General features: G+C 61.2%; 1 protein-coding gene across 8 annotated transcripts in view; it reads left to right on the top strand.

The window, feature by feature from the left end:
• The first annotated feature begins 277 nt into the window (after positions 1 to 277).
• The window catches only part of PCBP3 (poly(rC) binding protein 3), a 30,547-nt gene continuing 20,117 nt past the window's right edge, over positions 278 to 10,707 (top strand). For 4 of the 8 annotated variants that reach the window (XM_021679133.1, XM_021679131.1, XM_021679132.1 and 1 more), the window contains exons 1-7: positions 278 to 427; positions 2,437 to 2,460; positions 3,243 to 3,275; positions 3,613 to 3,729; positions 4,338 to 4,469; positions 5,356 to 5,484; positions 8,701 to 8,775. In XM_021679133.1, the coding sequence (XP_021534808.1) occupies positions 359 to 427; positions 2,437 to 2,460; positions 3,243 to 3,275; positions 3,613 to 3,729; positions 4,338 to 4,469; positions 5,356 to 5,484; positions 8,701 to 8,775 (579 nt within the window). In that variant the 5' untranslated portion in view covers positions 278 to 358. Of the gene's footprint in view, positions 428 to 2,436; positions 2,461 to 3,242; positions 3,276 to 3,612; positions 3,730 to 4,337; positions 4,470 to 5,355; positions 5,485 to 8,700; positions 8,845 to 10,707 lie in introns of all 8 variants that reach the window. The other 4 variants (XM_021679129.1, XM_021679128.1, XM_021679127.1 and 1 more) reach the window with 2 other exon arrangements.

Below are 10,707 nucleotides of genomic sequence, written 5' to 3'. Positions count from 1 at the left end.
TCCTGGTCCTACCCTCTCCCCTTGCTGTGCCCTGAGCCCTGGCCCCACCTGACCTTCACTTCTAATCCTCACTGGTGCCTGTCTCGGAGGCCACCCTGTACACTGTGGTGGGCTGACCTGTCCCTCGGGATCCAGCCTGGAGGAGAACCTGGACCCTCCCCATGCCCACGCACCCCCCAGAGGTCAAAGGTCCTAGCAGGCCGGGACACCCCGACCTGTGTTGGCCATTGACCGTGTTCTCAGCTGGCAGCCGCTATGCCTTCCCTTTCCAGGTGACGCCATCTGGGCCCCATCTGTCCTTCCTCACGGCACCCTTGGCACCTTAAGCCACTACTCCCAGCCGCATTTTGGGAGAAAGATGGAGTCGAAGGTCTCAGAAGGTGGCCTGAACGTGACCCTGACAATCCGTCTGCTGATGCATGGAAAGGTACGGAGCCCAAGGCCACTGTGTCAGACCAGCTGGGAGGCAAGGGAGGGCATGCCCACCGCCGGGGTCTGCTTTGTAAACCCTGAGCCGTCTCAAGCTGACTAAGCATTGCAGCCCACTCCAAATTACATTTCTCCTGGAACCCTTGGAGACTCATTGCAACCCGATGCCCGTCACTGAACACCTTAGTGTGTATTTCCTACAAACGAGGGCACAGTGCCCCATCCACGTCAGGATACCAACACCAGTACGTCCCAGCCCCTCGCCTCGGGCCCCGTTCAGGTCACCAGTCGTCCCAGCCTGCCCTTCACCACAGGACACGTGGTGAAGGGGGAGTGGTCAGGCCTCCATATCCCAGAGCGTCTCTGGTGGTCTCCAACCTGGAGGAGTCTCCCTGCTCTTCCTTTGCATTTCACCTCTGAAAGTGCCTGCCCTTCCTCAAGGCGGCTTTTCTGAGGTTTCCTCACTGTTGGTGGGAGTCACAGGAACTCTCCCATCAGGGGCACAGATCTCAGGGCCTCCGTTACTGAGCCCTTGGTCCTTCACCCAGAGCTGCTGTTAGATGCTGCTCGGGGCCCACGGACACTGCGAGAACCCCTCAGCGGCCATTCATCCGCTCATTCATGCACGTCTGCATGGACTCAGTTGCTGTCATGACTCATTTTGATGCTCGTATTGACCCTGACTCAGCCACCGGGAGCCCCTCCAAGCTGGCTCCTGTGTCCTCATGACGTAGGCTGTCATTCACCCAGTGCCAGCTTGCTTTCTGGCACAAAACACTCTCATGACGCCCTTGTGCTTTCCCTGCCGTGGTCCTGGAGTCAGCCATTTCTCCAAAGAGCCCCGACTCTTGTGAGTGGGGGATATCTACACGTATGTGTTTATTGAACATGCGTGTGTATGTACGATCACAGTGTGTGTATACACACATATGCATAAAATTTATTTCCATGTTTATAGACTGGACCCCCTGAGTTCCTACCCCCCAACTCCAGCCCAACAGCACAGGGTTCGCACCTCCATCGGGCTGTGTCTGGTGTCCTTGTGGTCTCCTTGCCGCGGGGCCGGTGGTGCTGCTCCTCCCAGATCGCCAGGCGAGGCGCCCTCCCTGGGGGGTCGGGGGGGTCAGGGCTCACACCCAGAGATCCCTTTCTGCAATGGAGAGACGGCGACCAGCTTTGCGCCTCCCACGTGTGGGTGGCATTTGCTCAAGGTTGTCAGAAGCTGGGAGTGCACCACAGAGGGCCCCCACGTCCGGGGGCCGCAGCAGCCTCAGGCACCAACTCTGCCCCAGGAGGAGCGGCGCCGCGGCCGCCGGAGGGCTCAGCTGCCCTTTGGTGCCTCAGCCGCCCCTGCGGCACGCACCCTCCCACGGCCCAGCAGGATTTCGGGCCTTCACCAGCACTGTTGTAGCTGCTGAGGACTTCCTGTAATAAGGGAAAAGAGTTTGACTTTGAAAGGTCATTCCTGGGGCTAGGAGCGGGCTGGCTCGCAGTGCCGAGTGGGCCTGACGAGGCGGGAGGTGCCGTGAGGAGCAGGCCTGGCCAGGAGCGTGTGTCCGCACCATCATGGGCTCCAGGCTTCGGAACTGGGGCGGTATGTTCAAGCGTGTCTTTGCATAGTCTACTTTCTAAAAAGTGAAAAAGCGGTAGCAGTGCTTAATTACCTTTACATCACAAAATCGGGGGAGATTCTGTGTTTTACCTGTTTCTTGCAGGGTTTCTTGAGGCCTTACGTGGTGCCTCCTAACTTGTTTGTAGGGAGCCGGCCGCTCTGATTCTGCTCGTCTGTGTGTCTGTCAGAGGCAGGGCCTAGGACTAACTGAGGTCAGACGGGCACCCAGGAGCCCCCAGACTCAGGGCCTTTGCACAGGTGGCCTGGCCACGCTCGCGCCTGACTGTCCTGACCCCCGTCCTCGCTCCCAGCACACATGGGTCTCTCAGGGTCTGTCACCGGCCGTCTCTCCTTCTGCTCTATGACATCATCTTTCTGTGCTTCCTTTCCTACAGGAAGTTGGAAGCATCATCGGGAAGGTAACTACTGAGTGAACTCTGCTCTGCTGGGGTGCGCTGGGCGGCGAGCCACACCGCGGTGCACACCACGCGCAAGGATTCCAGTGGAATCCCGCGGCCCCGCCTGCAAGGCCCCGGCTGGTCACCGGGCAGCCCCGCCCCCACTGCCCCACCGCCCTGTGGCCCGTCCTTCCCGGGTGTGAGGGCCCCGTGAGCGTGAGTCACTGGCATTCTCCAGCGCAGTATCCCCCCTGGTCAGTGGGTGGTGGTGGTCGGCTCTCATGTCTCCCTCCAAAATAAAAGCACGCCGTGGGGAAAGTGAGCACGGATCTGGGAGTTGGAAGCCTGTGGCGGAGGCTGGGGCAGGGCGCCACCTACCCGTGGCTGGCGTCCCACCGTGTCCAGGCCCCCTGGTGTCCAGCAGGTGCCTCTGTGCTCCGAGTCTAGGTCTTCCCACCAGGGCCCTGGGGTGTGCCCCCCCCCGCCCCGGCCTGGCCCTGCTTTGCCCGTGATGAAGACGAGGGATATGAGCACCACTGCAGAGCAGGAGCCGAGTGGGCCAGCACCCGGCGCCTCCTCTGAAGGGCCCCTCGCCAGCTTGTGGTGGGGCTCGGGGCTGGGGGTGCGTCAGGCTCTCGTCCCCGCCACCCCCGCCCCCCGCCCCGGGACTGCTGCTCGCTGGCCTGGGGCACCTGGTGCACGAGGCTGTGCTCCCACCTCGTGCTGCCGCACCAAACCCTCCGCACGCCTGTGGCGGAAGCCGGGAGTGACGCCTCACCCTGTTGTCTGAATCTTTATTCCAGAAAGGAGAAACTGTGAAAAAGATGCGTGAAGAGGTGAGGTGGCTGGTCCTCGGTGGTGTCCCGTTTGTGGGCAGGCGGGAGGTGGGAGGCCAGAAGTCCTGTCCTGCGGGAGCCCCTGCCGTGCCCACGGCCACCTCCCAGTGGCAGCAGGCCCCTTCCCTCTGACCTGCACACCCCCACGTCTGGGGCTCTGTTGTGGGGGGCTGTGGGGGGCACAGCATGGCAGCTGTCGGCACTGTGAAGGATGGCACTGGGGGGGCCTCACCGTGCAGCGTGGAGGCTTGCCCGTGGCTGTCAGGAGGCCTGAAGAACCCAGCCCGGTACTGCCCGCGACTCTAACCCTGGCCCGGGTGTGCTCGCCTCCTTCCAGAGCGGTGCCAGGATCAACATCTCTGAGGGAAACTGCCCGGAAAGAATCGTGACCATCACGGGCCCCACGGACGCCATCTTCAAGGCCTTTGCCATGATCGCCTACAAGTTCGAGGAGGTAAGATGCGCTCCCAGAGACCCTGTGTGCGGGGGGAGGGCACGGTCTCCACTGGTCCTCCGGCCCCACGTCCCCTGTGTCTGGACGTGGGCACAGCCTGGCCCACCAGGGATGCCCTGCTTGGCTGCAAGGACTTCTCTTCTCCCCTGTCACCTCCGCTGCCCAGGGGCTCCCCCGGCTGCTGGCCATCTGGGGACAGGCCCGAGCATGAGGCCCGAGCATGAGCCCCAGCCGCCCCCCATGGCTCCTGCCCCGGCATGGGAGCTTGGCTACAGGCTGGACCTGGGGGCTCTGCTGCTGGCCCATAGAAACACACACGCACTCACATGTCTGGGGCACGTCTGTGCGCTCTATCAGCGACTTACATCAAGGTTTTCTTGCGTTTCCAACATTGTTCAAGTTGCCAAAAGTTATTCAGAGACACGTTCAGAGCACTCGCGTTCCCATGCTTGTCCTCCCCCCGCCTCCACTGACCATGGGCCTCTGGGGGCAGGGACCCTGGCCCGCCAGTCCTTGGAGCACATTCAGCTGCTTTCTCACGAGCCTGGCCTTTGCACTCACTGGTGTGTGCACAGCAGGCCCACACGTGTGTCTTTCTCCCTCCCCAGGACATCATTAACTCTATGAGCAACAGCCCTGCCACCAGCAAGCCCCCAGTGACGCTGAGGCTGGTGGTCCCCGCCAGCCAGTGTGGGTCCCTGATCGGCAAAGGCGGCTCCAAGATCAAGGAGATCAGGGAGGTAACAGAACCTTCTCTGGCTGCTGGTGCCCCACCGCTGGGTGGGTAAGGCCCACCCCTGGGAAGCTCACCCTGCCCCCGGGGAGGCCCAGCACTGCGAACCGTGCCAGTGTGGAACTTACAGTAGGGGAGAGCCATCCAGAAAGCAAAGGGTGGGCTCTGGGAGCCCCTGGAATGTGCACAGACCACTCACAGTGTCATGCAGAGGGGCTGGGCCCCTGCACGGGGGGCTGTGCAACCCAACCAGGGACAGGCAGCGCCCCCCCATGATGGGGCGGGGGGCCACACCCTGCCACCCAGGCATGTGGCCCTAGGCTGTGGAGGCTGTGCTCTCTGCCCCCAGGCAGGTGCCTCCAGGGCCCACCAGGCCTGAGCAGACCAGTAGGGCTGGTGAGGTGCAGACTTTATGTTCATGTTCCTTTATTCAAAGAAAGGACTCCTTCCCTCTCCCGGAAGAGAGGCCCCCCTGTCGTGATTCCGTCACGGCAAGACAGCCACAGAGCTTAGGCCCCTCTAGAATCCATCTTCCTCTGTGACCTACAACTCCACAGGGGAGATAAAGTATTTGAAAAAAGTGACTCCATTTCTGTCTCCATCTCTGCAAATGCCACTTGCAGGTTAAGACACCTCTTCTCCAGCGTCACTGTCCCTGCGCCAGGCCGTGCTGGGCAGCGGTGGGCTGAGGCGCACAGCCCCGCCACAGGGCCCCAGGGAACAAGCAGAGGGCTGAGGGGCCGGGCGGGCGTGGTGCCCTTGGGGTGGGTGTCCATGCACTGTGCCCTCGACGTGATGCCCTCCCCAGCACCCAGGAGCTCTGCTTCAGCGCAGGCCGCCGCCGCCATCAGCCCCTCCCCTGCCGTTCCCCTTCCAATGTCTTGTTTCTGCAGTCCACAGGTGCCCAGGTCCAGGTGGCCGGGGACATGCTGCCCAACTCCACAGAGCGGGCAGTGACCATCTCGGGGACCCCTGACGCCATCATCCAGTGCGTCAAGCAGATCTGTGTGGTCATGCTGGAGGTACAGTCTGGGCACCCAGGGCTCACTGCCAGCCTACCCCTCACGCCACACTGCCCGTGGCTTCTTCAGCCTTGGCTTCTTCGTGTTGGCTGTGGCATGTGGCTGGGGCCCTGAGAATTCACACGGTCAGGGCCGTGTGGGGGCCAGGGGTCAAGAGCGTGACCCGAGACCGCACCCAGGCCGCGCTGGGTGTGTGGGTGCTAGTCCTCTCGGGCATGTCCATCGTCTCGGCTGGGGGGCTGGGGAAAGGGTGTGTCAGGAGGCAATCGGATGAGCAGTCATTAGTCTGCAGTGGGAGGGGCGTCCGGTAAAGGGTCGGGCCTTAGCCTCGGTGCAGGTCTGTGCTGGACACGCTGCCCACTGTGGGCAGGCCCTGCTGCCCTGGGCCTGTGAGGGGAGGGGAGGCAGGATGCCCGCGCTCACCACACCCGCAGGCGTCAGAGCACCACCAAGGCACAAAGGAGGAAAAGCACACGAAAATGCCCAAACTGTAAAGACAGAGAGGAATAAACAAAATGGTTAAAACCAAAGCAGAAGCGAAGATACAGCTGAGCAAGACAAAAGCCTCTCTTGAAATTTTTTTGAGAAAAAACCCTGAGATTTAAATTTCAGCTAATACCCCAAATGCAGCAGGATTCACTGAAGCTCCCACAGTTGCTGGTCTTCAAGCTACAGTGAAGTACTTCGGCCTCTGACGAAGGCTCCTGTGCCTCAGCCGGTGTCTGTGGGCTCCGCCCTCTTTTGTCCTTTGTTTGGTGCTCAAACCCACATCCAGCTCTTTAAAAAAATTGCATAGATTTATTTTCCCAAGTATACTATTTTGTGAAATCAAAACTATTTTTCTGAATACTGGTGTCCTGATGGTCCCCAGCCACTGGTCATGGAGACGGTGCCGGTCTGTGTTCCTTCGGGCCCCTGCCGCTGGGAGCCCCGTGGCGCCATGTGGGCACGCGGTGAGCAGGGCCGTGCACTCCCTTGCACTGGCGGATGCCCGAGGCGGCGAGAAAGCACACGCATCTTGAGCGGCAGCGGCCACGTCAGAGTGCGAGGTCACATGAACAGTTCCAGGAGGGACACAGCCTCCCATGTCCACGAACAAGGGTTAGAATAAGACTGTCGGTCTCCTCAGGACTCCTCCCAAGCGGCGTTGCCGGCACCACGTGCATGGTCAGATGTGGCCCACAGAAACAGGCTGGACCCCACTGGCTGTGGGTGCTGGTGCCCCAGGGCTGTGTTCCCGCCGGCTGGAGGCTCACGCGAGACTCAACTGTGAAGCAAGCACGCGTGGCGAATGGGAACGGCAGACCCAGGGCCGAGGCGATGCCTCATTCTTGCTCGGGCCATGGAGCTCTCAGAGGTCGGAGAGCTGGGATCTCCCCAGGGGACGAGGAGCCACTGCACCTAGAAATGATTGGGCCCATTTTTAAGTGAAGAATAGCTGGACAAATAGAGCACGAGATTAAAGGACTTCCAGACTTAGTTCTGGCCAAGGTCATACAGCACTTAGCCCCACACCCTTGAAATGGCCTCTGCGAGGGCTGCCCTCAGGTGGGGGCAGGTCAGTGGGGCCCCGTGGAGAGCACAGGTCTCACGGCAAAGCCTGCCCGGCAGTGCCCACTGTGCCCCAGCGGGCACCGGGGGCGCCGTGCTCACAGGGCCTCTCCTGTCAGAGGACATCGGCGAGCACGAGAATCACAAGCTCATGGTGCTGGGATGGCGGGCGCTGCAGTCCGTGGGGCCAGAGGGCACGGAGCGAGGTGCCTGGCTCAGGGACAGGGCATACCTGGACTGAGTTCCCTGCTGGTGCAGTGAGAACCTCACTCCCCCAAGCTCGGTTTAGTCATGGGTCTGCCACCATGAACCGAGTGTCCTCTGAGGCCGCAGTGACCCCCGGCTGCACAGAGATGATTCTGGAGGCATCTGGTTGTAAATAGCAGGAGCACTGAAGACCGGCCTACCCTGGGGACCCAGCATCACCCCAGACGGGGTCAGCTCTCAGGCCCCTCAGCAGCCCTTCCTGCTTTACAGCAAGGCTGCACGGTGTTCCCAAGGTCATACAGCTCGGCCAAGGTCACACAACACACCTAAAGTCAGGCAGCATGTCAAGGTCATGTAGTGGAGTCAGGGTCACACAGTGTGCCCATGATCACACAGCATGGCTTGGACTGCAGAGTTGAAGCTGCCACCGGTGTGCTGAGCCTGCCCCACATTGCTTTGTGTCTCTCGGGGGGCACTATGAGGTCACACCCAATAGCCCAGGGTGTGGGCTGGGCCTGAGGGCACCACGGTCTCGAGACCTCCCAGCAGGGACAGGCTGTCCTGGCCCCCACCCTCTGCCTCTGGCTGGTGGTGTTGCTGACCCAGGCCAGCCCTGTGGCTTCTGTTCCCAGGGAAGACTGCCATGTGGCCAGACTAGGGAGGACCCTGATTGCCTCTGACCAAGGAGTTCGGTCGACTCAATCAGAATCGGACAGACTTCTGGTACTTGAGAATATCATTCACCCCAAGATAAAAATCCTATACTTTTGGGCACAGAATAAGCAAAGGAAATTATAGCAAAGCTCATCACGACTATAAAATACTGAATTTGGACTCTAAGCTTTTTTAAAAAGTTGCTTCTTTTTATGAATAGTGAAATTGGATGTTTCTAGCTGTCCTGTGATGATGCCCACTGAGCATCACAAGCCTGGCCCCGCGAAGCCTTTGGGGCACTGGGCATGAGCCCCCATGGCCAAGCCGCCCATAAAGCCTGGCTTTCCCCTGAGCATGGGAGAGAGGGAGGGAGATTTTCTCAGAGGACAGCAGCCAGGCCGACCCAGGTGTGGAACGACAGCACCCTGGTCCGCAGGCAGCCACCTGTCCATTTGCGCACGGGCAGGGTCTCGGCCTCCGTTCTTGCTCGTCAGGAACTGATGGTGCACACTGCCACGGAGCCCCCGCCCCCCGCCCCGCATTCCGTGGGGGTGGTGGCGCCAGGTGGGAGCGTATTTAGGGCAGTGGCTACCCGGAGGAGAGAGGTGGCCCTGTGGAGGGTCCCTCTCAGGCTGCTCTCCTGCTGCAGGGTGTCCCCACCCTCTGGGGCTGCTGCAGCCTGGGGGACAGGGCAGGGCAGGTGGTGCAGCGGGGGCGGGCTTGGGAAGGAGGCCCCCGTCAGCAGGTCCTGGCACTGGGAAGCCGCTCTAATGCTCTCTCTCCCTCTCCTGTCCCTTTTCCTAGTCCCCACCGAAAGGTGCCACCATCCCCTACCGCCCAAAGCCCGCCTCCACCCCTGTCATTTTTGCAGGTGGTCAGGTAAGAGCCGACCCGCTCGCGGCCTCCACTGCCAACCTCAGCCTCTTACTGCAGCCCCCGCCGCTGCCCGTTAGTGCACTCAGGTTTTCTCCCCTGTCACGTGCACGTCTCCCACCCCACCCACGCTGGACGCAAAGCTCTCCCAGCCCGCTGCCGGGCACAGGGTCGGGCACACAGAAAGGGCCACGGCAGACGTCCCGTAGACACTGGGCCCTGGAAGCGTCTTCTCCCTGACCTGGCACAGAAGGACCCTGGTTCTGCCTGTGCAACGTTCAACCCAATCTAGCTCCTGAGTGTCCTTAAGAAGCCTTAGCAGAAGGGCCAGGAGCGTTACCGGTGACCCTGTGGCTCCAAGTTGAAGCAGCTGGAGCTGCAGGAACAGGGTCCCGCTTCCCCTGAAATGCACGATCCTGACTTTCCACAGAGGAGTTTCTGGGAGCAAGGGAAGGGAAAGGTGCCCAGCCAGGCAAGAGCCTTGCCGGTCACAGCAGTGGCCCTCGCGCTCCACCGGGCCCCGCATCAGCCAGGTCAGGAACACCTGCTCTGCACACCTGTGACTATGGCCCAGAGCCACCGACCTCCTTTCTCCCCTGCCGGCGAGGAGCCTGGAGGCCAGGGGTTGCAGAGAAATCTGTGTCTGAGGCCGGCAGTTCATTAGCAGGGCCTAGAGAGAGCCCAGGAGAGGGGGTGTCGCCACTGCCCCACAAGGGCCCACCTGCCGCCATCGGGCACCTGGGCCACACCCCTCAGGGGCACCACGGCGTGGGTAGAGGGCCCTGGAAGATGCCCGGCCAGTGGTGCCTGGAGGAGCTCTGCGTCCAGTTGGCGGTGACGTGTGTCCTTGTTCGAGGGAGAGTGAAGACGGGCAGTTCCCAGAGGTGACCCAGGTCAGGCGAGAGTGATCATGATTTTATCATTAACAAAGCAGCAAATAAAGATTTATCCACACGTTAAAGGAATCTTATCAGATCCTGCAGGTTGACTTCACACGTTAGGTGAGAGGCTGGGGCCTGCATTTCCAAGAGCAGCTTGTGGGCCTCTTCCCACAGGGAGGGACCCCCATGGGGCCTGCGTGGTTCAGGGCAGGCCACTGTCCACGGTGCCCGGCTTCCTCAGGCATCCGCTGTGGGCCTCCCTCCCAGTCTCCCAGCAGCCCTGCCCGCTGTCTGGACCCTTCATGTCCCTGCTCCCTCCTGTTGCAGCCCCAAGATGTGGGCACACCCCCATTTTACAGGTCAGAAGGCAAGGCCAGAGGAGGCAGGGGAGCAGACACAGTGGGGCCCCGTGCAGAGCACTGTGTCCTTTCCCCTGACACGTGGACAAACCCGCAGTGGCACCATGTGGGACAGCGCAGGTCTTTATTGAAAAGGGAGGCCCCACGGGCCCCGCCCAGCACGGCCCCGGCCATCAGGGCCGTCATCTGCACCTGTGTGCCGGGGACAGCGAGGTCTCGCCAGTGGCTCTCCCTGGTTGTGTGGGGACAGAAGAACCACAGCACACGCTGAGCAGTGGGGTGTGAGTGGGATTTAGTGCAGAAGGCGGCCCCTCAGAACCCGACCCCACTGCCACAGAACCTAGACCTGAGAGACCTGCGCCCCTCTCCCTGGCTGACCTCCGGAGGCATCCCTCGCCGTGGGGGCCTGCCCGGGAGCACCAGCCCTGCCTTTCAGGCAGCTCACAGAGGGTGAGGGTTTCATCCAGACGGAACCTTTGTCTGTCTAGCTATTACCGCCATCCAGAGAGCCTGGTAAACTGCCCACACACTTCAAGTAGGATTAAGAATTACCTACGTGAGTAAAAGATAAGTCAGAAACGTCTGGGGTGAAGAACTGCACTGTCAGGAAGTGTGCGCAATTCACTCGGACGTGCGGGGCCGTGAGGGCAACAGGCCCCGACCTTCACAGACCTGCCTGGTGGCATCTCCACAAAACC

This window comes from Neomonachus schauinslandi, chromosome 1 (genome assembly GCF_002201575.2).
Source record: "Neomonachus schauinslandi chromosome 1, ASM220157v2, whole genome shotgun sequence".
NCBI classification, from domain to species: domain Eukaryota; kingdom Metazoa; phylum Chordata; class Mammalia; order Carnivora; family Phocidae; genus Neomonachus; species Neomonachus schauinslandi.
The sequence above is the reverse complement of the archived record's forward strand: the minus strand, read 5'-3'. Positions and strand labels throughout refer to the sequence as shown.